Below are 26,128 nucleotides of genomic sequence, written 5' to 3'. Positions count from 1 at the left end.
ATAGTGGGGTGAACAGGTAGTGGCTCGGGTGGTTGTTGTCCTTGATGATCTTTATGGCCTTCCTGTGACATCAGGTGGTGTAGGTGTACTGGAGGGCAGGTAGTTTGCCCCCGGTGATGCGTTGTGCAGACCTCACTACCCTCTGGAGAGCCTTATGGTTGTGGGCGGAGCAGTTGCCGTACCAGGCGGTTATACAGCCCGACAGGATGCTCTCGATTGTGCATCTGTAGAAGTTTGTGAGTGCTTTTGGTGACAAGCCAAATTTCTTCAGCCTCCTGAGGTTGAAGAGGCGCTGCTGCGCCTTCTTCACAACCCTGTCTGTGTGGGTGGACCAATTCCGTTTGTCCGTGATGTGTACGCAGAGGAACTTAAAACTTACTACCCTCTCCACTACTGTCCCGTCGATGTGGATAGGGGGGTGCTCCCTCTGCTGTTTCCTGAAGACCACAATCATCTCCTTCGTTTTGTTGACGTTGAGTGTGAGGTTATTTTCCTGACACCACACTCCGAGGGCCCTCACCTCCTCCCTGTAGGCCGTCTCGTCGTTGTTGGTAATCAAGCCTACCACTATAGTGTTGTCCACAAACTTGGTGATTGAGTTGGAGGCGTGCATGGCCACGCAGTCGTGGGTGAACAGGGAGTACAGGAGAGGGCTCAGAACGCACCCTTGTGGGGCACCAGTGTTGAGGATCAGTGGGGTGGAGATGTTGTTACCTACCGTCACCACCTGGGGGCGGCCCGTCAGGAAGTCCAGTACCCAGTTGCACAGGGCAGGGTCGAGACCCAGGGTCTCGAGCTTGATGACGAGTTTGGAGGGTACTATGGTGTTAAATGCTGAGCTGTAGTTGATGAACAGCATTCTCACATAGGTATTCCTCTTGTCCAGATGGGTTAGGGCAGTGTGCAGTGTGGTTGCGATTGCGTCGTCTGTGGACCTATTGGGGCGGTAAGCAAATTGGAGTGGGTCTAGGGTGTCAGGTAGGGTGGAGGTGATATGGTCCTTGACTAGTCTCTCAAAGCACTTCATGATGACGGAAGTGAGTGCTACGGGCGGTAGTCGTTTAGCTCAGTTACCTTAGCTTTCTTGGGAACAGGAACAATGGTGACCCAATGGTGGAATAGACGTTGACTTGACGTATGTGTCCAGTGGGACACCAATTTTATAATAATGTTACAACTCAGAACTCCCTCGTAGTGTGTGTGTGTGTGTGTGTGTGTGTCTTGCCGGTCGGGCCAGTCTCTGCTTCCTGTCCCACTGCTCTCAGCTCAGTTCAGCATGTCTAGACTCACTGACCCCCTCCTCTGCCCGTCTGCCTCTGTCCTTCTCTCACCTCAGACGCACCACAGATTCTGATTAACCATTGTGGTTTTTCTGGTTTTACAGATATGGGCAGGGCTAGTCTTTTTGACAGGGTTGTCTCGTACAGCACTATCATTGTGAGAGAGGTCACACAACCTCCCTTCACAGAGTCATTCATTCAGCCCCGGCTAGCACTTGCACACCACAATAGAACAGGCTTCTTCCATAGCACAGCACACATACAACAGACTCACTATGGACAACAGGATCAGCCATCTTCTGAGGACACACATCTGTGTTAACCTGTGTGACGTGGAGCAAGTGAGCATTCAACATCTCTGCACAAGTATAATATCATCATCTCTCTCTCTCTCTCTCTCTCAAACACACAATGCACAGAGAGCATAACTAGCCTGGCAGATTTGTCAGAGGTAATTGACATGTGACATGATGACATCGCATCAATGTGTCCCCAAGCAGCCACCATCCAAACCACAGAGACACCCTGCTCCTGTTTCTCTAGTCCAGGGATGGCAACTTTGATTTGGGTGGGGCTACAAAAAATCTGAACTCATCATGAGGGGCTGCAGTTGCTCATGGGTCTGCGTACCCACATTTAGCAGCCCCCCTCTTGACAGCGGAGAGAACATTTTTACATTTTAGAATACATTTTGTGCAATTCTACACATTTTGCCATTAGGCGTAGAGACAATGTTGCAGCTTCAAAGCAAGCTTGATGCAATTCTACAAATTTTTCCATTAGGCGCAGAGACAATGTTGCAGCTTCAAAGCAAGTTTGATGCAATTCTACACATTTTGCCATGGGGCCGAGAGGAAAATGCGTTGTTTTACAGCTAATTTCCTGCAATTCTAGGTTTTAACACACCTCCAGTCTGTGTACGGGCAATTTGACCAAGAAGGAGAGTGATGGAGTGCTGCATCAGATGATGTGGCCTCCACAATCACCCGACCTCAACCCAATTGAGATGGTTGGTAATGAGTTGGACCACAGAATGAAGTAAAGGCAGCCAACAAGTGCTCAGCATATGTGGGAACTCCTTCAAGACTGTTGGGAAAGCATCCCAGGTGACGACCTCATGAAGCTGGTTGAGAGAACGCCAAGGGTGTGCCAAGCTGTCATCAAGGCAAAGAGTGGCTACTTTGAAGAATCTATCATCTAAAATACGGTTGAAGTCGAAAGTTTACATACACCTTAGCCAAATATATTTAAACTCAGTTTTTCACAATTCCTGACATTTAATCCTAGTAAAAATTCCCTGTCTTAGATCAGTGAGGATCACCACTTTATTTTAAGAATGTGAAATGTCAGAATAATAGCAGAGAGAATGATTTAAATAAGCTTTTATTTATTTCATCACATTCCCAGTGGGTCAGAAGTTTACATATACTCAATTAGTATTTGGTAGCATTGCCTTTAAATTGCCATTCCTCCTGACAGAGCTGGTGTAACTGAGTCAGGTTTTTAGGCCTCCTTGCTCACATACACTTTTTCAGTTCTGCCCACAATTTTTCTATGGGATTGAGGTTAGGGCTTTGTGATGGCCACTCCAATGCCTTGACTTTGTTGTCCTTAAGCCATTTTGCCACAACTTTGGAAGTATGCTTGGGGCCATTGTCCATTTGGAAGACCCATTTGTGACCAAACTTCCTGACTGATGTCTTGAGATGTTGCTTCAATCTCTAGGAGACAGAACATGTCTCCTTCCTGAGCGGAATGACGGCTGTGTGGTCCCATGGTGTTTATACTTGCTTACTATTGTTTGTATATATTAACATGGTACCTTCAGGCGTTTGGAAATTGCTCCCAAGGATGAACCAGACTTGTGGAGGTCTACAATATTTTTCTGTCTTTGCTGATTTCTTTTGATTTCCACATTATGTCAAGCAAAGAGGCACTGAGTTTGAAGGTAGGCCTTGAAATATATCCACAGGTACACCTCCAACTGACTCAAATTATGTCAACTAGCCTATCAGAAGTTGCTAAAGCCATCACATAATTCTCTGGAATTTTCCAAGCTGTTTAATTAAAAATGTCTTATCGCTGGGGGGCAGTATTGAGTAGCTTAGATGAATAAGGTGCCCAGAGTAAACTGCCTGCTCCTCAGTCCCAGTTGCTAATGTATGCATATTATTAGTATTTCTGGATAGAAAACACTCTGAAGTTTCTAAAACTGTTTGAATGATGTCTGTGAGTATAACAGAACTCATATGGCAGGCAAAAACCTGAGAAAGAATCAAACCAGGAAGTGGGAAATCTGAGGTTGGTCGATTTTCAATTCAGCCCCTATTGACATTACAGTGGGATATTGTTCATGTTGCACTTCCTAAGGCTTCCACTGGATGTCAACCGTCTTTAGAAACTTGTTTGATGCTTCTCCTATGAAGGGGGGCTGAATGAGAGGGGAATGAGTCAGAGGTCTGCCAGCAGGCACACGCATTTCACATGAGAGGTATCTCCCGTGTGATTATTGCATGGTTTGCTTTTTCCGTAAAGCTTTTATGAAATCTAACACAGCGGTTGCATTAAGGAGAAGTGTATCTAAAGTCCATGCATAGCACTTGTATTTTCATCAACATTTATAATGAGTATTTCTGTAAATTGATGTGGCTCTCTGCAAAATCACCGGATGTTTTTGGAACTACTGAACAAAACACGCCAATGTATACTGAGATTTTTTTATATAAATATGAACTTTATCAAAAAAAACATACATTTATTGTGTAACATGAAGGCCTATGAGTGTCATCTGATGAAGATCATCAAAGGTTAGTGATTAATTTAATCTCTATTTATCTTTTTGTGACTCCTCTCTTTGGCTGGAAAAATGCCTGTGTTTTTCTGTGGCTTGGCTCTGACCTAACATAATTGTTTGATTAACAACATGATTACCTTTAAAATGGTATAAGATACTTGTATGTTTGAGGAATTTTAATTATGAGATTTCTGTTGTTTTGAATTTGGCGCCCTGCACTTTCACTGGCTGTTGTCATATCGATCCCGTTGATGGTATTTCAGCCCCCTGAGAAGTTTTAAAGACACAGTCAACTTAGTGTATGTAAAGTTCTGACCCATTGGAATTGTGATACAGTGAATTATAAGTGAAATAATCTGTCTGTAAACAATTGTTGAAAAAATTACTTGTCATTCCCAAAGTAGATGTCCTAACCAACTTGGCAAGTGATTGAAAAGAAACTAGTTCTAATGACTCCAACCTAAATGTATGTAAACTTCTGACTTCTCCAACTATATATTTTGATTTCTTTAATGTTTTTTGGTTACTATATGTGTTATTTCATAGTTTTGATGTCTTCACTATTATTCTACAATGTAGAAAATAGTAACAAATTAAGAAAAACCCTGGGTTTCAATGGCCGAGCAGCTGCACACAAGCCTAAGATTACCATGTGCAATGCCAAGCGTCAGCTGGAGTGGTGTAAAGCTCGCCGCCATTGGACTCTGGAGCAGTGGAAACACATTCTCTGGAGTGATGAATCACGCTTCACCATCTGGCAGTCTGACAGACGGATCTGGGTTTGGTCTATGCCAGGAGAACGCTAGCTGCCCCAATGCATAGTGTCAACTGTAAAGTTTGGTCTTAATGGTCATGAGCTGTTTTTCCTGGTTCGGGCCCCTTAATTCCAGTGAAGGGAAATGTTAATGCTACAGCATAAAATGACATTCTAGATGATTCTGTGCTTCCAACTTTGTGGCATTAGTTTGGGGAAGGCCCTTTCCTGTTGCAGCATGACAATGCACCCGTGCACAAAGCGAGGACCAACTCCATATTATGCTATATACTTTTTGGGGGGAAAATTGATCTGAGGGCCTTCAAAAGGGGCCTTATCTAGACTTTATAAACGCATGCACACAACTCAGAGGAGTGGTGGTTAATCCTGTGCATGCACGTGCACACACACACTCCCCAAACAGGCTCTCCATGTGAGCTAAACACCTCATTAGCCTTGTTGTCCTTATGTTATTTGGTGCCAGTCACCGCCATTCCAGGAGATGGTTTGAGGTAGTGTGTGTACACTGAGGCATACAAGCTGCCAGGCAGCACCATTCCAGGAGATGGTTTGAGGTGGTGTGTGTACACTGAGGCATACAGGCTGCCAGGCAGCACCATTCCAGGAGATGGTTTGAGGTGGTGTGTGTACACTGAGGCATACAGGCTGCCAGGCAGCACCAGCAGCAACAGAGGCCTGAGATGTGGTGATAAACAGTAAGCCGTCCTCCATCATTCCTGCTGCTGCTAAGCCCCCTGATCCCTGTGGTGCTACTAGTTTGGGGAACTCATTAGCTGGGCTCCCCTAGGGAGGGCGAGAGGGAGGGAAGAAGGGGGAAAGGTGGGAAGGGGAGGCAGGTACAGTATGTCTGCCTCTATGCACACTCTATTTCTCTCTCTCTCTCTCTCTCTCTCTCTCTCTCTCTCTTCCCCTCCTCAACTTGTTTATACAGCACTCAAACCCTCCCATGGGATTACACACTGTCTACTACACAGATTAATTACTTAAAATCATACAATGTGATTTTCTGGATTTTTGTTTTAGATTCCGTCTCTCACAGTTGAAGTGTATCTATGATAAAAATTACAGACCTCTACATGCTTTGTAAGTAGGAAAACCTGCAAAATCATCAGTGTATCAAATACTTTCTCCCCACTGTACAATACTGCGAACATGAAGGCTGCTTGGTCTAAAGTGGAGGAGTCATACCCTCACATCACACCCACTGGCTGTGCTGCTCATGCATTGAATCTGCTCCTCAAGGACATCATGACACTGAAGTGCTTTGGGATGGAGATGCAAAATATGGCAGTCGTGCCACCTTATCTAATCAGCAACCTGGTGGAAGGGAATTTGTGGATCTGAGGCTCTTTCCCCTGTTGCCTTCATCATCCTCCAAATCCCACCAACATCAGCCACCTCAGAGCACAACTGGTCCTTGTTTGGGAACACACACACCAAAGCATGCAACAGGCTGACCAATACAAGGGTCGAAAAATTGGTGGCCATCCAGGCAAATTTGATGCTTTTTGAGCCTGATAACGAGCCATCCTCAACAAGGTTGGAAAGTGACAGTGAAGATGAGGTCTCAGAGTCAGACGTCCAGGGAGAAGACATGGAATCCTGAGAGAAAGTCAACCAAAGCTTTAGTTTCTAGACTATAATTTTATAGATGTATGTTGAAAACCTTTTTGGGAGATGCAATGGATCATTGGGGATCATTCAATATTCCCTTTCTTTTGATGTTCAGTGAAATCACCCCGTGTGAAGAGTCAACTAATTTAATTAGTTCAATCCGTAACTAAATTGTTTTATTTATTTATATTGGAAGGAAATCCTTTGCAATTATGTCTACTTATGATACGGTAAAAGGTATTTCTTGTTACATCTTGTTACATCTCCAACCTGGTACAACCCCAAATTCAATAGGAAAACCAGTCAGTTAGCAAACAGCACTTGGCCCCTGCCTGCCATTGTGAAAACCCTGAGTGTAATCCAGCACTAACACCTATATGGGCTTTAAGCGTTGTTTTTTTGCGTTGTATATATTTACCATGTCATATGGAGACAGAAACATAAACATTTTGGGTAAATGTCATCTTGAGTGAAACAGATGACCCAAGATCAATACCTAGTCCGTCCACTTGACATTGGTGAAAACAGGTCACATTGGTGCCTTGACCTGAGTCACATAGTTGATATCTAGCCTATCAGTTGCTGAGGTCAAATTATAGTTGATGTAATTCTGTGAATGCCTAAGTTTTAGCTCACTTTCAAGGTGGAAAGGTGGAAAGTACAGATGACCTGGGCTCAATACCATTTCCCCTGTGCTATTGTCTATGATCTCTACTGGTGTACTATAAGGATATTAGAATATCATCCTAATCCTGTATTGTCTATGTGTACTTCTGAATGAGCATGTCGACCAATCCAGTTATATAAGGATGTGTTGGTGAAAAGGGTAATCTGAAAGTCCACTTCAGATGCAATGAAGAATCCAGTCTATAACCATCCCAACTCTTCGCTCCATGGGTGTTATTGGCAGGGATAGATCAAATCACTTCCGTGGTTATTGGACAGAGACGTGGCTCAACCGTTCATGGAGAAAATATAAACATTAATTTATAAACAGGGAGAAGCAGGAGGGGGCTCTCACGCACACGTGCTCACGTCATCTCTGGTGGACCCGCCTTGTGATTTCCTATGCCAGGATGTGGTTTATACAGTAGATGCGCATGTAGCGGCTCGCATGGTTCTTCTGAATGGAACAATGTGACGGTCGGAAAGTGACAGCCTTAACCACTCGGGGTTAACGATTAAGCCTGATACGGGCCGTTACCGTACATAAGGCATGCACACCTGCGCCCACACAGGCTGCAGCACACATTATATCCGAGTGCAGGATATGAGACAACCGTTGTGTGGCGTTCAGCAGTGCCCTCTGTTCTGCTTCTGTTTTGAGTTCTCTCGTCTCCTCTGTGGATCTACGCGGTTTAGGTAAAGAACTGTCTGTTATACCTGATGTGCTGGTACCGATCCAGACCTATTGGATGGGGATGCTGACCATAGACTATTTTCATGTTTTATTACTCACTGCACCCCCCCCCCCCTCTCTCTCTGTCTCTCTCTCTCTCTGTGTGTGTGTGAATAAATGTTTATTATCGGTAAGGGAATATTTTTTGTTGTTGTCATGGCTACTTCAGAGAATATTTCCTGCCTCATGTTAGCGTTATGTTATGGCTAGTTTATCTGTTAAGCCAGTTGCTTGAACTATTTCATTAGACATAACTGGGCTGGCTACACTTTGAGAGAAAAAATCCACATGATCTGTCATTTAATACAACGATCGTGTTGGAATTATTACTAAAACAGGAGGGTTCCCCCTATTCAGCTACGACCAAGCTTGTACTAATTTACGCCTTTGCCATGTTGGGCTGCGGGGTATTGGTCTTGACTACTAAACAGAGCAAAGGATTGTTCCCGGACCAGGGGGGAAACCAAATGCGCACTGACGTTTCAGCGTATCCTCTACGGATGTCATAACATGCTGGAAGAGAATCAGCGTTAGAGGATGTACACCTTGATTGAAGGCAGATTATTTATAGCCGGTCAGAGGAAATTGGCGCTGTATCCTGTATATATACCCGTTTGTAAACGTTCCTATAGGCAACCCCTCTTCACAACGCCAAACAAGAGTGTAAAGCGTGGAGAGGTGTTGGCACAAAACACCGCTTTTAACGGTTAGCCGAACCTTAGTAAACTCATCTTGAAGTAGACAGCTGAAAGTAAATGCTGATTTAGGTGGGCTAGAGCCTAAGTGTTTAAGGGTTCTGTTCATCCATAGATCATGATCATGTCAAGAAATGATGCCGCTGTGGAATTAGGTAACAATGTAGGCCTATTGATATGGATATCACCCGTTTGAGGATAACATAGGCAAACAGCCTAAAATTGTATTTTTAAATATCTCACCAGTGCCTACCAAATACATTCAGTATTGCCATGTCCATTCCATTGGACATTTGCGCGCAATAATGCCATTTAAAGGCAAATGGCTACAAAAGCCAATAAAACAGTTTGAATCAATTTTGTAAAGCTAATATTTCATGTGAAAGAGACAGAAGCCTATGTAGCCTATGCATAAACGTTATTCTTAATCTCTTTTCTTTCAGGAGAACCGTGGCCAGAGCGCTGGAGGATAAGTACTTTTCCGCAGTTCAGTAACCCTATCCGTGCTGCAGATCTTTAAATACTCTTCATAAAATAACCACGTGGTGTAAGGTGAGACCTTCCCAGCCCCGGACACCGACTGGCGCGAGCTAGTCTTGAGAGAACTGTCAGAGTGCGTGCAAGACTGGACTGCGCTCTTGGATGACTTTCTGAAAATAACAACTGGACCTAGGCTACTTCATTTACCTTTTAAGACCAACTTTTCAATACCCGTTGGCTACCAGACTTTATTGACCAGATTATGCTATCAGATAACATTGACCAGATAACAATTTGTTTGTTTCTTTGTTTTTGATATCTTTTTGGAAAATATATGTTTCATTCTTCTATCCATCTGCCTACCTTGAGCACGCAGTGAATGGAGAACATACTCGAGCTTCTCCCGAAGCACCGGCAAGAGGGTACGCACGCCTGGGGGAGAGCGGCGACTCACACCTGCCTTTGCAGACGCAAGAGTAGCCTAGTTGCGCCCTTGAATCGTTTTTTTATTACCACATAATTTTGCGTTCGTGACCACACCTGAGTGCCACTCACCAGCATTTTTTAATGGGATAAATTATGTTGTGAGATCAGGTTATTAAAAACCGATCAAGGGAAATCTAAACTCAATTAAACGTCCCACACCTTTTGGCCATAACCTATATTTCTCATTCAGTCTACTGTCCCCAAAAGCTTCCGCATGGTACTTTGGTCGAAAGATCAAGACAAACCGTTGGACACTGACATGTCATCGGGGGCGATAGAGATGAAGAAGGAAGTGGTGCCACCAGCATACCTCCACTCCAACGGCTCCGTTCACCCAGCCATCCTCACCGAGGACCCCGAGGAGATGAGACCGGAGGAGAGGGGCGAGTACGAGCTCACGGAGGTGACATCCGTCGCGGACAGGTCTGGTGAACCAGGAGATGAGGACCGGGAGATAGTGGTGATAGACTGTAGGGCGAATGCCAAGGGCCAGCGCGAGGAGGACGCTCTCCTGGAGAACGCCAGCCAGAGCAATGAGAGTGACGACATAAGCACTGACCAGAGCCCAGAGCCACCGGCGCCATTGAAGGAGACCTCCTTCTCTATTGGCCTCCAGGTGGTCTTACCGTTCCTGCTGGCCGGGTTCGGGACAGTGGCGGCGGGTATGGTGCTGGACATCGTTCAGGTGAGGAGAGACTATTTTGATGTTTATTGCTAATCGGGATGCTTGGGACAACCTCATTCCGACGTCACCCCATTGAAGAAGACATTTTAAACGGTTAAGGTAATGGTTAGGGTTTAGGGTAGGGTTGTCCCTAGAATTCTGATTAGTGTCTACCCTGTTTTGATTCACACCAATTTATTTCTGATGTGACAGGTCACATGGTCAGATAAAAACTCCTGAATCTACTGATTCAATCTGCTGTATGGACTAAGAAACAGAATGTTGAGACATAGTTATTTTCCACCTGTAGGCTATAGACAACACTATTCCCTGTGTCAGGAACTGTACTGTGATGTGCTTATGCTACCTCATCCACAATCTAGTAGTCACTACAGTCCCAGTCCTATTAAGACAATAAGGGCCCAGTGTTCAGGCTATTGCTACAGTCGTGTTGTTAGTCATGCTTGTCACTGACACAAAGGGAGGGAGGAAGTGGAATAGACACTGTTGCCTGTCTGATTGATTTAGTCACATATATTATTATATTAGTATGCATAACTAAACCTAAACTAAATAGCATTGCAATGTTTGGCCTAAGCTGCTGTCATTGTGTGATGATGAGCGATGACTACTAAGGGGCTGGTCTTGGGCATGTTTCAATGAACTGCTTGGTTCGAGTCAGATTGGCCCAGCGCCCGTCAATCCCTTTCCTGCCAGCCAATGTGACAGCTCAGCTCTGATGATGGAGTGAATGGGAGGTTATCGGAGACCATGGGAGTATCTACGTAACATATGACCCCTTCACCCCCCCACCTGGCACATGTTGGAACACAGTCTGTTCTTGGAAGGGGGAGGGGAGGTTGAGGAGGTAGAGAGGACAGCTGGGCCGTTTAATAAAGACTTGTCTGTTGATTTATCTGACATATCTGTGAATACTGCTGAGACAGAGACTCAAACACATAGGTTTATCCTCATGGTTCTGATAAAAAAGAATATAGCAGAACAGAATAGAATAACCCATAGATTGGAACAGAGGATAGTATGTGCATGCAGCTGTAAAGTATAGTGGTTATTTCAGCCACTGTAGCTGACTGTAACCCGAAGGAGACCAACAACAGAACCGCTGGGTTCTGAGAGCCACAGGGAAAACAATTCAACTAACTTATAATTACTCTCCTTCCCACTTTCCTGTTGACTTGCCCGGTGTAAACTGGGTGTGGGTGTTATTGTTGGTATGTGTGTGTGTGTGTGTGTGAACACATGGTGTGGGTGTTATTGTTGGTACATGTGTGTGTGAACACTTGCGTACAAGTGTGTACAGTGTAAAAATACGGTCCTGGGTGCCTGGCAGGTCATATATTTCTTTAAGGGCAGCCTCTGCTACAGATAAAGCTGGAGGTGCCTGGTTGCTGGGAGACCAAGCTCTGGCTCCGACTACCCATTTTGATGCCAACATGGTGTACCCCAGGAACTCTGGACAGAGAGAGAGAGAGAGGGAAGGCGGAGGGGGGGGGGGGGAGAAGGAGAGGAGAGGGGTAAGTAGGGAGTGGAATGAACACACAGAGAGAGAGAGAGAGAGAGAGAGAGAGGGAAGGCGGAGAGGGGGGAAGGAGGGAGGGAGAAGGAGAGGGGTAAGTAGGGAGTGGAATGAACACAGAGCGAGAGAGAGAGAGAGAGGGAAGGCGGAGAGGGGGGAAGGAGGGAGGGAGAAGGAGAGGAGAGGGGTAAGTAGGGAGTGGAATGAACACAGCGAGAGAGAGAGGGAGGGAGGGAGGGAGGGAGGGAGGGAGGGAGGGAGGGAGGGAGGGAGGGAGGGAGGGAGGGAGGGAGGGAGGGAGAAGGAGAGGAGAGGGGTAAGTAGGGAGTGGAATGAACACAGAGAGAGAGAGAGAGAGAAGGCAGAGAGGTGGGAAGGAGGGAGGGAGAAGGAGAGGAGAGGGGTACGTAGGGTGTGGAATGAACACAGAGCGAGAGAGAGGGAAGGCGGAGAGGGGGGAAGGAGGGAGAAGGAGAGGAGAGGGGTAAGTAGGGAGTGGAATGAACACAGAGAGAGAGAGAGAGAGAGAGAGAGAGAGAGAGAGAGAGGGTGAAGAGAAAGAAAGTGCCTACCTGTGAGGTGGGAGTGGTTCTAGTGTTATAACTGTTGTTATAAGGACAGATTACTGCCTTACTGCGGTTTAAAGCCTGCACTCTCATGCCGTTAACCATGTCATGCCCTCTAATCAGGAATTGTTCACTCAGGAATTGTTCAACCAGCGCTCAGAAATTGTTCACTTCAGAATTTATTTCTCTCCTTGTCTGTCTACCTCTCTCATTTTCTAATTCGTTCATATCATGCTGATTCATCTAAGCAATTGTTGATCTCAGAGTCAATAACAACAGCTGTGATGATAAAGATAAGAGAAAGTTATATCATTCCCTATGTGAAGAGACATAATAATGACAATGTCAGTATAATGAATGGTTCTAGAAGCTTGTCTAGTAGATTCTATCACATTCTAATTCCCCTCCCTTGACACTGCTAACTGCTAACTCAGCTAATCCCCTTCTGCCCTTGCAGGAGGCAATTCTCTCTCTCTCTCTCTCTCTCTCTCTCTCTCTCTCTCATTAATTAAGCAAGCTGGCTCTGACTCAGATGTATGGTAGATGCTAAATATCTCATCCCCTCAGTGTGTGTGTGTGTGTGTGTTGCCCCTTGGCTCAGCTTCTGGAAAGGTAATGGTTGCCCAAGGTGATGCATGTTCATGTTCTCAACAGCGTTCTCTACAATGTCTGTGTAAAATGTGACCCACCTCTTTAACTTCACTTAGTTTCCCCCTTTACACACAAACACACAAATATATGCACACACACCCTCTAGCCCAAATCCGCTAGAGTTGCCCAGGATAGACAACACGGGACAGTATGGAAAAGGAAGGGACTGATTTATAAATACACTAGATGATTGGTAATGGGCGCTGTGTTGAAGTCGAAAATGACTCCATCTTGGCACTCCCCCACCATGGCCAAAAATATTTTAGAAGCTATAGAAATATATTTCTTAATATCTACATTAGTTTTTGCCACATTTACAGTGGGAAGAAAAAGCATGTGAACCCTTTAGAATTACCTGGTTTTCTGCATAAATTTGTCATCAAATTTAATCTGATCTTCATCTAAGTCACAACAATAGACACACATTCTGCTTAAACTAATAACACACAAACAATTATCATTTTTCATGTCTTTATTGAACACACTGTGTAAACTTTCACAGTGCAGGTTGGAAAAAGTATTTGAACCATTGGATTTAATATCAGGTTCACCCTCCTTTGGCAGCAATAACCTCAACCAAATGTTTTCTGTAGTTGCGGATCTTGTGAATAGTAAACTCAAATGTTGTGAGTGTTTTTTATGGGGCAGGGCAGCTCTAACCAAAATCTCCAATCACATCTCATTGATTCGACTCCAGGTTAGTTGACTCCTGACTCCAATTAGCTTTTGGAGAAGTCATTATCCTAGGGGTTTACATAATTTTTACAACCTACACTTTTTCCAACCTGAATGTTTAAATTATGTATTCAATATAGACAAGAAAAATACAATAATTTGTGTTATTAGTTTAAGCACACTGTGTTTGTCTATTGTTGTGACTTTTATGTCAAATTGTTGTTGTAAATCCAGGAAATTCCAAAGGGTTCACATACAGTGCCTTGCGAAAGTATTCGGCCCCCTTGAACTTTGCGACCTTTTGCCACATTTCAGGCTTCAAATATAAAGATATAAAACTGTATTTTTTTGTGAAGAATCAACAACAAGTGGGACACAATCATGAAGTGGAACGACATTTATTGGATATTTCAAACTTTTTTAACAAATCAAAAACTGAAAAATTGGGCGTGCAAAATTATTCAGCCCCCTTAAGTTAATACTTTGTAGCGCCACCTTTTGCTGCGATTACAGCTGTAAGTCGCTTGGGGTATGTCTCTATCAGTTTTGCACATCGAGAGACTGAAATTTTTTCCCATTCCTCCTTGCAAAACAGCTCGAGCTCAGTGAGGTTGGATGGAGAGCATTTGTGAACAGCAGTTTTCAGTTCTTTCCACAGATTCTCGATTGGATTCAGGTCTGGACTTTGACTTGGCCATTCTAACACCTGGATATGTTTATTTTTTAACCATTCCATTGTAGATTTTGCTTTATGTTTTGGATCATTGTCTTGTTGGAAGACAAATCTCCATCCCAGTCTCAGGTCTTTTGCAGACTCCATCAGGTTTTCTTCCAGAATGGTCCTGTATTTGGCTCCATCCATCTTCCCATCAATTTTAACCATCTTCCCTGTCCCTGCTGAAGAAAAGCAGGCCCAAACCATGATGCTGCCACCACCATGTTTGACAGTGGGGATGGTGTGTTCAGGGTGATGAGCTGTGTTGCTTTTACGCCAAACATAACGTTTTGCATTGTTGCCAAAAAGTTCAATTTTGGTTTCATCTGACCAGAGCACCTTCTTCCACATGTTTGGTGTGTCTCCCAGGTGGCTTGTGGCAAACTTTAAACAACACTTTTTATGGATATCTTTAAGAAATGGCTTTCTTCTTGCCACTCTTCCATAAAGGACAGATTTGTGCAATATACGACTGATTGTTGTCCTATGGACAGAGTCTCCCACCTCAGCTGTAGATCTCTGCAGTTCATCCAGAGTGATCATGGGCCTCTTGGCTGCATCTCTGAAAGTTTAGAGGGACGGCCAGGTCTTGGTAGATTTGCAGTGGTCTGATACTCCTTCCATTTCAATATTATCGCTTGCACAGTGCTCCTTGGGATGTTTAAAGCTTGGGAAATCTTTTTGTATCCAAATCCGGCTTTAAACTTCTTCACAACAGTATCTCGGACCTGCCTGGTGTGTTCCTTGTTCTTCATGATGCCTTCTGCGCTTTTAACGGACCTCTGAGACTATCACAGTGCAGGTGCATTTATACGGAGACTTGATTACACACAGGTGGATTGTATTTATCATCATTAGTCATTTAGGTCAACTTTGGATCATTCAGAGATCCTTACTGAACTTCTGGAGAGAGTTTGCTGCACTGAAAGTAAAGGGGCTGAATAATTTAGCACGCCCAATTTTTCAGTTTTTGATTTGTTAAAAAAGTTTGAAATATCCAATAAATGTCGTTCCACTTCATGATTGTGTCCCACTTGTTGTTGATTCTTCACAAAAAAATACAGTTTTATATCTTTATGTTTGAAGACTGAAATGTGGCAAAAGGTTGCAAAGTTCAAGTGGGCCGAATACTTTCGCAAGGCACTGTACTTTCTCTTGCCATTGTATTTTATTACAGACACCTTAATGCATACATTTCAATTATATGATGTGTGCTAAACATTAAAAAATAACATAAAAAAACTGAAAACATGAAAAAAAACATTACAAATATAAAGTCATTTTCCTTAAAGTATAATTTTGAGAGATTAGGAATGTTACTGTCCCCACTACAACAACAACAATACTTAAATACTTTAATCATTTAATTTAAATACTATAGAATTCCATGAATTACTATGGAGGATAGTTCCTACTGGGGAGTGCCAATATGGTCGACTCGTGGCTTTAAAGCCTTTCAATGGCCAAAATTTTGCATCAACAAACCATGGTTTATAAATGTCATTGGTTCAGTACTGTCTTTCAACCCCATACCTCAAGACACAGTGTCCCAAGACTGTCTGTCAATGCCAATCCATGAGTAGTGGGCTTGCTGAAATGGCCCTAGCTGAAATGGTCCTCTGAAATGGACACTTACTGTCAGTGGTAAAAAAATATTTGGAAGCATATTTTGAAAATCTGAGATGACAGTGTTGTTAACAAAAGGCTACGCTTGTGAGCCAATATATTTATTTAATTTAATTTGCGATTTTCATGAATAGTTAACGTTGCATTATGGTAATGAGCTTGAGGCTATAATTACGCTCCCGGATACGGGATTGCTCGACGCAACAAGTACTGTAATTTTTTGGGCTATTTGTACTTTATTTATTCATATTTTTGAAATTTTTTACTTTTACTCCACCACATTCCTAAATATAATATCTACTTTTTACTCCCATACATTTTGCCTGAGACTCAAAAGTACTCGTTACATTTTACACCATTTAGAACGTTTTCCACCACTGGTTACTGTAGGTCATTGAGAGGACAGGTCACAGATTTGTTCTTCGGTGGATGTGTTTTTTGTGTTTACATTCCTAGGCATGTCAAAGGTCAAGACTGGTGCAATGGTTGTTTTTATGTTTGTCTGGAAGGAGGGTGATGCTTCCAGTAGAAAGGGAGAACACCCCACCCCAGATAGTGTTAGACACAGTTTATTGACATTCACAGATTAAATAGTGTAAATATGTGTGGTAACTTGTTTGTCTGCTGGTTTGTGGAATTTATCCTAGCTATCTGTCTCTCATCCGTCTTTCTGTCTGCCTTACACTGTGGCATCGGATGACGTGCAGATGACCAATATAAAACAGCAATGCGAGACGTGGGTTCAGCCTCAGTGCCTCAAAAACAGACAAACAATCTAAAAATATAGGAAACCATAAACAGGAAAACACAATCAACACAAAGGCCTCACAACAGCCAAGCCCTTTCTGCCCAAGGGAGGCCATTTTCGGTCAACCACATCCACAGGAGCCAGTGTGAAACCAGAGTGTTGGCTTGGGCGCCTGTGGGAAACCAGAGTGTGGGCTTGGTCGCCTGTGGGAAACCAGAGTGTGGGCTTGGTCGCCTGTGGGAAACCAGAGTGTGGGCTTGGTCGCCTGTGGGAAACCAGAGTGTGGGCTTGGTCGCCTGTGGATCTGATTTAGCCTCATAATCTGGTAAATCCAGCTGTCTCTCTCATTTTAATCTGGAATTTTATCCACAGAAGATAATAAAGATATAATCTCTATGGTGCTAACAGTCATTTAATTGATCTGCTAAGCTCTTGTCACACACACTATCATGAATGACAAAATGGATGTCTCTCATCACCTCCCTCCCTTCACGTGCTTTCCTTATTTCCACTAAATATTTGCTTTAAACTGACATTTTCTGCCAGATCAGAGATCATTGAGGAATGGGCACAAGGAAAGGAAGCTTGTTTAGTTTATTGAGACCAAGCCAGGTTAGAGTGCAGTGCAGCACCATCCCACAACTCCCTGCTCCTCTCCAGAATGGATCATCTGATACATACAGTGGGGTCTGACATTATTGACACCCTTTTTAAAGATGAGAAAAAATGACTGTATAAAATAAATCATTCAAACACTGAGCTATATCGTGTGTTCAAAAATATTGGTAAATGATGTTATTTTATATTAATACAGTTGCTCAGAGAAAGATATCTTATTTAACAAGAAATACTTATTTTTAAAGCTAGGGTTCAAAATGATAGATTGTAGATTGTTTGTCTGTTTTGAGGCACTGAGGCTGAACCCACATCTCGCCTTGCTGTTTTATATTGGTCATCTGAACATCATCCGATGCCACAGTGTAAGGCAGACAGAAAGACGGATGAGAGACATATTCCTTAATTAATAGTTTTTTCTGTTTTTTTAATGAAAATTGCATTGTTGGTTAAGGGCTTATAAGTAAGCATTTCACTGTAAGATCTACACCTGTTGTATTCAGCGCATGTGGCAAATAAAATTTGATTTGAGGCCTGACATTCTCCTGTAGAATTCTCTGATACAGAGCAGAATTCATGGTTCCTTCTATTATGGAAAGTCATCCAGGTCCTGAGGCAGTAAAGCATCCCCAAACCATCACACTACCACCACTACACTTGAATGCTGGTATGAGGGTCTTAGTGTAGAATTCAGTGTTTGGTTCTCGCCAGGCATAATGGGACCCATGACCCCTAATCCCAATTGAGATGTTGTGGCAGGACTTGAAACCAGCAGTTAATGCTTGAAAAGCCACGCGTGTTGTTGAGGTAAAGCAGTTCTGCATGGAAGAGTGGGCCAAAATCCCTCCACAGCATCGTGAGAGACTGCTCAACAACTACAGTCATTGCAGTTAAAGGTGGCACAACCAGTTATTGAGTGTAAGGGGGCAATTACTTTTTCACACAGGGGAATTGGGTGTTGCATAACTTTGTTAATTCAATAAATGAAATAAGTATCAATTTTGTTTATTTGGTAACTTAGGTTCATTTGATCTAATATTAGGTTTTGGTTGAAGATCTGATAACATTCAGTATCAAAAATATGCAAAAATAGATACAATCAGAAAGGGGGGAAGTACTTTTTCACAGCCCTCTATATGCACAGCGGTTTCATTTAAGCTACAGTGGGCAAACGGGGCTGCATTACCTAACTCTGCAACCTGACCCCTTGGACGGCATACCACAGCCTGTATGCCTCTGATACATCATGATACTGACTGTCCACAGAGTTCGCAGAACTGGGGCTGGTCATTGGGGAGTGAGGGGGTTGTTGGCTGGGCTCCACTGTTCCATTGGAGATAACAACATATATCACAGCTGGAGAAGAGAGTAGAGAGAGGAGGAGAGGGTGAAAGGTGGGTAAGGAAAGGAAAAGGGGGTTTATGGAAGAGAGGCAGAGAGAGAGAGAAGTGGGTTGGGGAAGATAGAGAGATTGGGGAAAAGACTGTGGATAGATAGGAAGGGAACGAGAGAGTGAATTGGGTTAAAGGGTAGAAATGACATGGGGGGGGGTCTAGGGGCACTAGGGGAATCAGAGCTGGGGTGGCAGAGTGCCAGGAGGTAGGGTGGTGGGGTCCCTGCGGAGTCGGCTGCTTTAAAGAGCCCAGGCTGCTGACAGACAGAGAGCAGCAGTGTTAACCTCCCACTGGGCACAGACAGTTCAATATCTATTTTGGATTTACAAAATATATGTTCAACTAACATGAATTCAATGTGAAATCAACCAAAAATGGCACTGTGTCATTGGATTTAGGTTAAAAGTTGGTTGAAAAACAGATGAAATTCCCTTAGGTTGATGACTTTTGGCAAATTCAATCAGTGTTCACAATTATTTTGTTAATAAATACGTGGAAACGACATTAATTCAACCAGTTTTTGCCCAGTAGGCAGGACAACATCATCTAGGTATTATTCCTCTCCTCTTTTCTCCTCTCCATTCTCTCTTCTCTTCTTCTCTCCTCTTTTCTTTTCTCCTCTCCATTCTCTCTTCTCTTCTTCTCTCCTCTCCTCTTTTCTCCTCTTCATTCTCTCTTCTCTTCTTCTCTCCTCTTTTCTTTTCTCCTCTCCATTCTCTCTTCTTCTCTCCTCTCCTCCTCTCCATTCTCTCTTCTTCTCTCCTCTCCTCTCCTTTCTCTCTTCTCTTCTTCTCTCCTCTTTTCTTTTCTCCTCTCCATTCTCTCTTCTCTTCTTCTCTCCTCTTTTCTCCTCTCCATTCTCTCTTCTCTCCTCTCCTCCTCTCCATTCCCTCTTCTCTTCATCTCTCATCTCCTCTCCATTCTCTCTTCTTCTCTTCTCTCCTCTCCTCCTCTCCATTCCCTCTCTCTTCATCTCTTCTCTCCTCCTCTCCATTCTCTCTTCTCTCCTCCTCTCCTTTCTCTGACAGCCTCTCAGTATTGATTAAGCTGTGGGCTGGCTGGGCTGAGCTGTAAGTGCTGGGGGCCAGTGGGACTGGCTCTAAATATCAGCACTTTCTCTGTTGATGGATCAATGTTCAGCCCCAACCTTATACCCCAGGCTTATACCCCCGTCCCAGCCTTCTAGGCTAACTCAGCCCATCCCTAGCTATTTACCCCAAACTCATCCTCATACCCCAGCCCCAGCCCCACTCTGCTACTCCTCCCATTGCACTGGGCTAATGGAGAAACACCAGAGATGTACTTCACCCCAGTCTTTTGAAAAAATATATATATATTTAACTATGTAAGTCAGTTAAGAACAAATTCTTATTTACAATGACGGCCTACATCGGCCAAACCCAGACGACGCTGGGCCAATTGTGCGCCACCCTATGGGACTCCCAATCACAGCCGGTTGTGATGCAGCCTGGATATAAACCAGGGTGTCTGTAATGACGCCTCTAGCACTGAGATGTAGTGCCTTAGACCACTGCGCCGCTCGGGAGCACAAAATCATTAGTTCAGGGACTCATAGAGACCATTTCAAGGGCTGGAAAACAGCCAAAGTGGGGGCCAAAGTGGGCCAGTAATCAACTCCAGTACCACAGAGTCATCCACTGAATTTCTATTTGATTCTAGAACACCTTACCTGCGTGAGCACATGCATTTGTGTGTATGATTTATTTATTTCCACAAGCCTAAATTACCTTTCAGATTGACACTGAACAAAAATATAATGCAACATGGGACAAGTGTTGGTCCCATGTTTCAGGGTGCTGAGGAATATTTCTGCCCTTTTGTGGGGGGAAAACTCATTCTGATTGGTAGGGCCTGGCTCCCCAGTCGGTGGGCCTGGCTGCCAAGTGGGTGGGCCTATGCCCTCCAAGGCCCACCCATAGCTGCACCACTGCCCAGTCATTTGAAATCCATAGTTTAGGGCCTCATTTATTTATTTCAATTGACTGAGTTCCTTATATGAACTGTAACTCACTAAAGTCTTTGAAATTGTTGAATGTTGTGTTTATATTTTTGTTCAGTATAGCTGCTCTTGCTCCTGGCTGACTTTGCCTCAAGTTGTTCGCTGTGGAAAGGTAGGGTAATTGTGCTGAGGCAGTGAGGTAGCAGGCAGATGGAGGGTTACATTAAAACACTGTGGGTTGCAAGTACTGTACGAAAGGTGATAATAAAATGTCCTCTTGTCCACTGTTGTTCCGCGGAGAGAGAGAGGCTGGTGGAGAGAGAGAGCAAGAGAGAGAGAAGGCGCGGGTGGAGGTTGAGAGAAGAGAGGGAGAGAGAAGTGGCAGAAAGAGGGTGGTGAATTGCTGCAGTGTGAGGTCAAAATGACCTTGCTCCTCTCCAGAGTGAATAAGATCATATGATCCCAACACAGTCTCGACAAATAGAATATTACTAAGATGAGACAGAGATCAGGTTTCAGATTGAATCAATATCAAACTCAATATCAGCAAGACATTGTCAACCTCAGCAGTGCCCAGTGTGATACGCTGTTGGGTTTGTAATATAATGAGATATTGTAGCATGAAAACTCAGTGATACCTGCATCACGATAACTGTTTTATCACAATCGAAATCAGACTTTATACTAATTTGTAGGTCAGTAAAGGTTATTTTGTTGTGTAGGTGGCGTGTTGTATTGTGCAGTAGTGGTGCGTTGGTAAATTCACTGAGGAAGACAAGCCAGGAAAAAAGCCATATTGCAACCTGTTGTGATAACTGCATTGTTTGTGCAATTAACCTTTCTAGAACTGGGGAACCCCTCGCCAACAGAACAATGAAATTGCAGGGCGCCAAATACAAATCAACAGAAATCTCATAAATCAAATTTCTCAAACATACAAGTATTAGGCACCATTTTAAAGATACAATTCTCGTTAATCCAGCCACAGTGTCTGATTTCAAAAATGCTTTACAGCGAAAGCTCCAAAAACGATTATGTTAGGTCACCACCAACTCACAGAAAAACACAGGCATTTTTCCAGCCAAAGAGAGGAGTCACAAAAAGCACAAATAGAGATAAAATTTATCACTAACCTTTGATGATCTTCATCAGATGACACTCATAGGACTTCATGTTACACAATACACAGACCAGAAAGCAAAGAGGTTGAAGGGGCTGAGAGTATGAGAATTTGTTTGTTCGTCAATTTGTTCGGTAAAGTTCATATTTATATCCAAAAATCTAATTTTACATTGGCATGTTATGTTCAGTAGTTCCAAAACATGCAGTGATTTTGCAGAGAGCCACATTAATTTACAGAAATACTCATTATAAATGTTGATGAAAATACATGTGTTATACATGGAAATATACATAAACTTCTCCTTAATGCAACCGCTGTGTCAGATTTCAAAAAAACTTTACGGAAAAAGCATAATCTGAGTACGGTGCTCAGAGCCCAAAACAGCCAAAATATCCGCCATGTTGCGCAGTCACCATTAGTCATAAATAGCATTATAAATATTCACTTACCTTTGATGATCTTCATCAGAATGCACTCCCAGGAATCCCAGTTCAACAATAAATGTTTGATTTGTTCGATAATGTCCATCATTTATGTCCAAATAGCTTCTTTTGTTAGGGCAAATCCAAACGCGTGTTCAGGTCCAGTCGGACGAAACGTTCAAAAAGTTATATTACAGGTCGAAGAAACTTGTCAAACTAAGTATAGAATCAATCTTTAGGATGTTTTTAAATGTTCAATAATGTTCCAACTGGAGAATTCCATTGTCTGTAGAAAAGCAATGGGAATGAGAGATACCTCTCATGTGAACACGCGTGACTGAGAACGAGGCTGCTGCCAGACCCCTTAGTCAAACAGCTCTCATTCGCTCCCACTTCACAGTAGAAGCCTGAAACAACGTTCTAAAGATGGTCGACATCTAGTGGAAGCATTAGGAAGTGCAAAATAACCCATATCCCACTGTGAATTCGATAGGGGCTGAGTTCAAAAACTACAAACCTCAGATTTCCAACTTCCTGTTTGGATTTTTTCAGGTTTTTGCCTGCCATATGAGTTCTGATATACTCACAGACATCATTCAAACAGTTTTAGAAACTTCAGATTGTTTTCTATCCAATACTAATAAAATGCATATATTAGCATCTGGGACTGAGTAGGAGGCAGTTCATTCAAAAGTGAAAATGCTGCCTCCTATCCCAAAGAAGTTAACCCATTTGTTCATACGCCACTGTCATATACAGTACAATAAGGCAGAGACAACAAGAGACAACAACCGGAGACACCAAGTGACAACAACCGGAGAGCAACATCCGTCTGCTGAAGTTCACAATAGCAAGTATTCCATCTAACAAAGAGTGGTCAAGCAAGTTAATATTTCCGACAGTTTACTAAACAATTACTGATTTAGAACCACGGGGAGTTACAGCAAGTCAGCACAAAGACAACTGGTGCACTTCCTCTGCCATTCCAGAACCATTCCCACTGGGCAAAAACTGTTTGAATGAACATTGTTTCCAATTCATTTAAATAAGAAAACATCTATGTGATGACGTTGAATCCATGTGGAAAACTGATTGGATTTGCAAAAAGTCATCAACGTCATGGAATTGCTTATTTTTATCACCCAACTTTTAAATCCAATTACATTTGTGCCCAGTGGGTTTCAACTTAAACGTAATCAAATCAACTAGGCTATATATACTTATCCTAATACAGTGAAAACAAACTTAAACACACCAAAGACAATTTAGTCCTATCAACTAGACTGGATGAACTCCAAAGCAATTGTCCTCTCTTTTATGTTGCCAAAATGGTCTATGACTGTCAAACAATAGTACACACTTTTAGTTGTAGCCAGCTAGACTAGGCTAGCTGGCTAAAACACTTGCCAGGCCCCTAACTTCCTTGATTTAGCATGAACCAGTTAAGTTAGCTGTGCCAGGACCACCCACAGTTGAGCTCAGCTCAACACTGATTGGATAATTATTTTATATATTTTTTTATGAATGAAGTTCAAATGCTGGAATCAATTAATGAAATGCTACGGTGGCAACATGTCATACTATTTTTGTTGAGACAGCATCATATACTTGGGCTACACATACTGAGATAGCGGGGCGCTGTTTCCCTCGCTCGGATGATTTCTCCGGTGAGAATTGAAGGACAATTATGAGAAGACAGAGAGACGAAAAAGAAGTTGTTATATAATAAAAATGGTTTTAATGATCACATTTTTGAGGAAGCCTGGCTTCCCTTGGCATCCATGAATACACACCTGGTATTGTGTTGTGTGTAGTTGTGTAATTGTGTGTTGTTGTGTTGCAGCACTGGACGGTGTTTACGGAGGTGACAGAGGTCTTTATCCTGGTCCCGGCGCTGCTGGGGTTAAAGGGCAACCTGGAGATGACATTGGCCTCCCGACTATCAACAGCAGTGAGTGTGTTTTGTTGTGGTCTCTACATTTGGCAACCATTGTGTTGTATACTGTTTGGATTAATCAGGCGCAGCAGAGTGTAACACTAGAAACCATAACATTATCATAATGTTCTTGTCAGATTAATCAGGCGCAGCACAGTGTAACACTAGAAACCATAACATTATCATAATGTTCTTGTCAGATTAATCAGGCGCAGCACAGTGTAACACTAGAAACCATAACATTATCATAATGTTCTTGTCAGATTAATCAGGCGCAGCAGAGTGTAACACTAGAAACCATAACATTATCATAATGTTCTTGTCAGATTAATCAGGCGCAGCAGAGTGTAACACTAGAAACCATAACATTATCATAATGTTCTTGTCAGATTAGTCAAGCGCAGCAGAGTGTAACACTAGAAACCATAACATTATCATAATGTTCTTGTCAGATTAGTCAAGCGCAGCAGAGTGTAACACTAGAAACCATAACATTATCATAATGTTCTTGTCAGATTAGTCAAGCGCAGCAGAGTGTAACACTAGAAACCATAACATTATCATAATGTTCTTGTCAGATTAATCAGACCCACTGGTTTTAACAATACAGTTGTGGCAAAAAGTTTTGAGAATGACACAAGTATTCATTTCCACAAAGTTTTCAGTGTCTTTAGATATTTTTGTCAGATGTTACTATGGAATACTGAAGTATAATTACAAGCATTTCATAAGTGTCTAAGGCTTTTATTGACAATTACATGAAGTTGATGCAAAGAGCCAATATCTGCAGTGTTGACCCTTCTTTTTCAAGACCACTGCAATCCGCCTTGGCATACTGTCAATTAACGTCTGGGCCACATCCTGACTGATGGCAGACCATTCTTGCATAACCAATGCTTGGAGTTTGTCAAAATTTGTGGGTTTTTGTTTGTCAACCTGCCTCTTGAGGATTGACCACAAATTCTCAATGAGATTAAGGTCTGGGGAGTTTCCTGGCCATGGACCCAAAATATCGATGTTTTGTTCCCTGAGCCACTTAGTTATCACTTTTGCCTTATGGCAAGGTGCTCCATCATGCTGGAAAAGGCATTATTCGTCACCAAACTGTTCCTGGATGGTTGGGAGAAGTTGCTCTCGGAGGATGTGTTGGTACCATTCTGTATTCATGGCTGTGTTCTTAGGCAAAATTGTGAGTGAGCCCACTCCCTTGGCTGAGAAGCAACCCCACACATGAATGGTCTCAGGATGCTTTACTGTTGGCATGACACAGGACTGATGGTAGTGCTCACCTTGTCTTCTCCGGACAAGCTTTTTTCCGTATGCCCCAAACAATCGGAAAGGGGATTCATCAGAGAAACTGACTTTACCCCAGTCCTCAGCAGTCTAATCCCTGTACCTTTTGCAGAATATCAGTCTGTCCCTGATGTTTTTCCTGGAGAGAAGTGGCTTCTTTGCTGCCCTTCTTGACACCAGGCCATCCTCCAAAAGTCTTCGCCTCACTGTGCGTGCAGATGCACTCACACCTGCCTGGTGCCATTCCTGAGCAAGCTCTGTACTGGTGGTGCCCCGATCCCGCAGCTGAATCAACTTCTGGAGACAGTCCTGGCGCTTGCTGGACTTTCTTGGGCTCCCTGAAGCCTTCTCCATAACAATTGAACCGCTCTCCTTGAAGTTCTTCATAATCCGATAAATGGTTGATTTAGGTGCAATCTTACTGGCAGCAATATCCTTGCCTGTGAAGCCCTTTTTGTACAAAACAATGATGACGGCACGTGTTTCCTTGCAGGTAAACATGGTTTACAGAGGAAGAACAATGATTCCAAGCACCACCCTCCTTTTGAAGGTTCCAGTCTGTTATTCAAACTCAATCTGCATGACAGAGTGATCTCCAGCCTTGTCCTCATCAACACTCACACCTGTGTTAACGAGAGAATCACTGACATGATGTCAGCTGGTCCTTTTGTGGCAGGGCT

The 26,128-nt window shown here is 43.2% G+C and overlaps 1 protein-coding gene across 1 annotated transcript in view; it reads left to right on the top strand.

The window, feature by feature from the left end:
* The first annotated feature begins 7,744 nt into the window (after positions 1 to 7,744).
* LOC109896222 (solute carrier family 41 member 1-like) overlaps positions 7,745 to 26,128 on the top strand; it is a 32,736-nt gene continuing 14,352 nt past the window's right edge. The window contains exons 1-3 of the mRNA XM_020490525.2: positions 7,745 to 7,825; positions 9,001 to 10,208; positions 24,063 to 24,170. Of these exons, the coding sequence (XP_020346114.1) occupies positions 9,738 to 10,208; positions 24,063 to 24,170 (579 nt within the window). The 5' untranslated portion in view covers positions 7,745 to 7,825; positions 9,001 to 9,737. The remainder of the gene's footprint in view (positions 7,826 to 9,000; positions 10,209 to 24,062; positions 24,171 to 26,128) is intronic.

Source organism: Oncorhynchus kisutch, linkage group LG1 (genome assembly GCF_002021735.2).
Source record: "Oncorhynchus kisutch isolate 150728-3 linkage group LG1, Okis_V2, whole genome shotgun sequence".
NCBI lineage: Eukaryota > Metazoa > Chordata > Actinopteri > Salmoniformes > Salmonidae > Oncorhynchus > Oncorhynchus kisutch.
The sequence above is the reverse complement of the archived record's forward strand: the minus strand, read 5'-3'. Positions and strand labels throughout refer to the sequence as shown.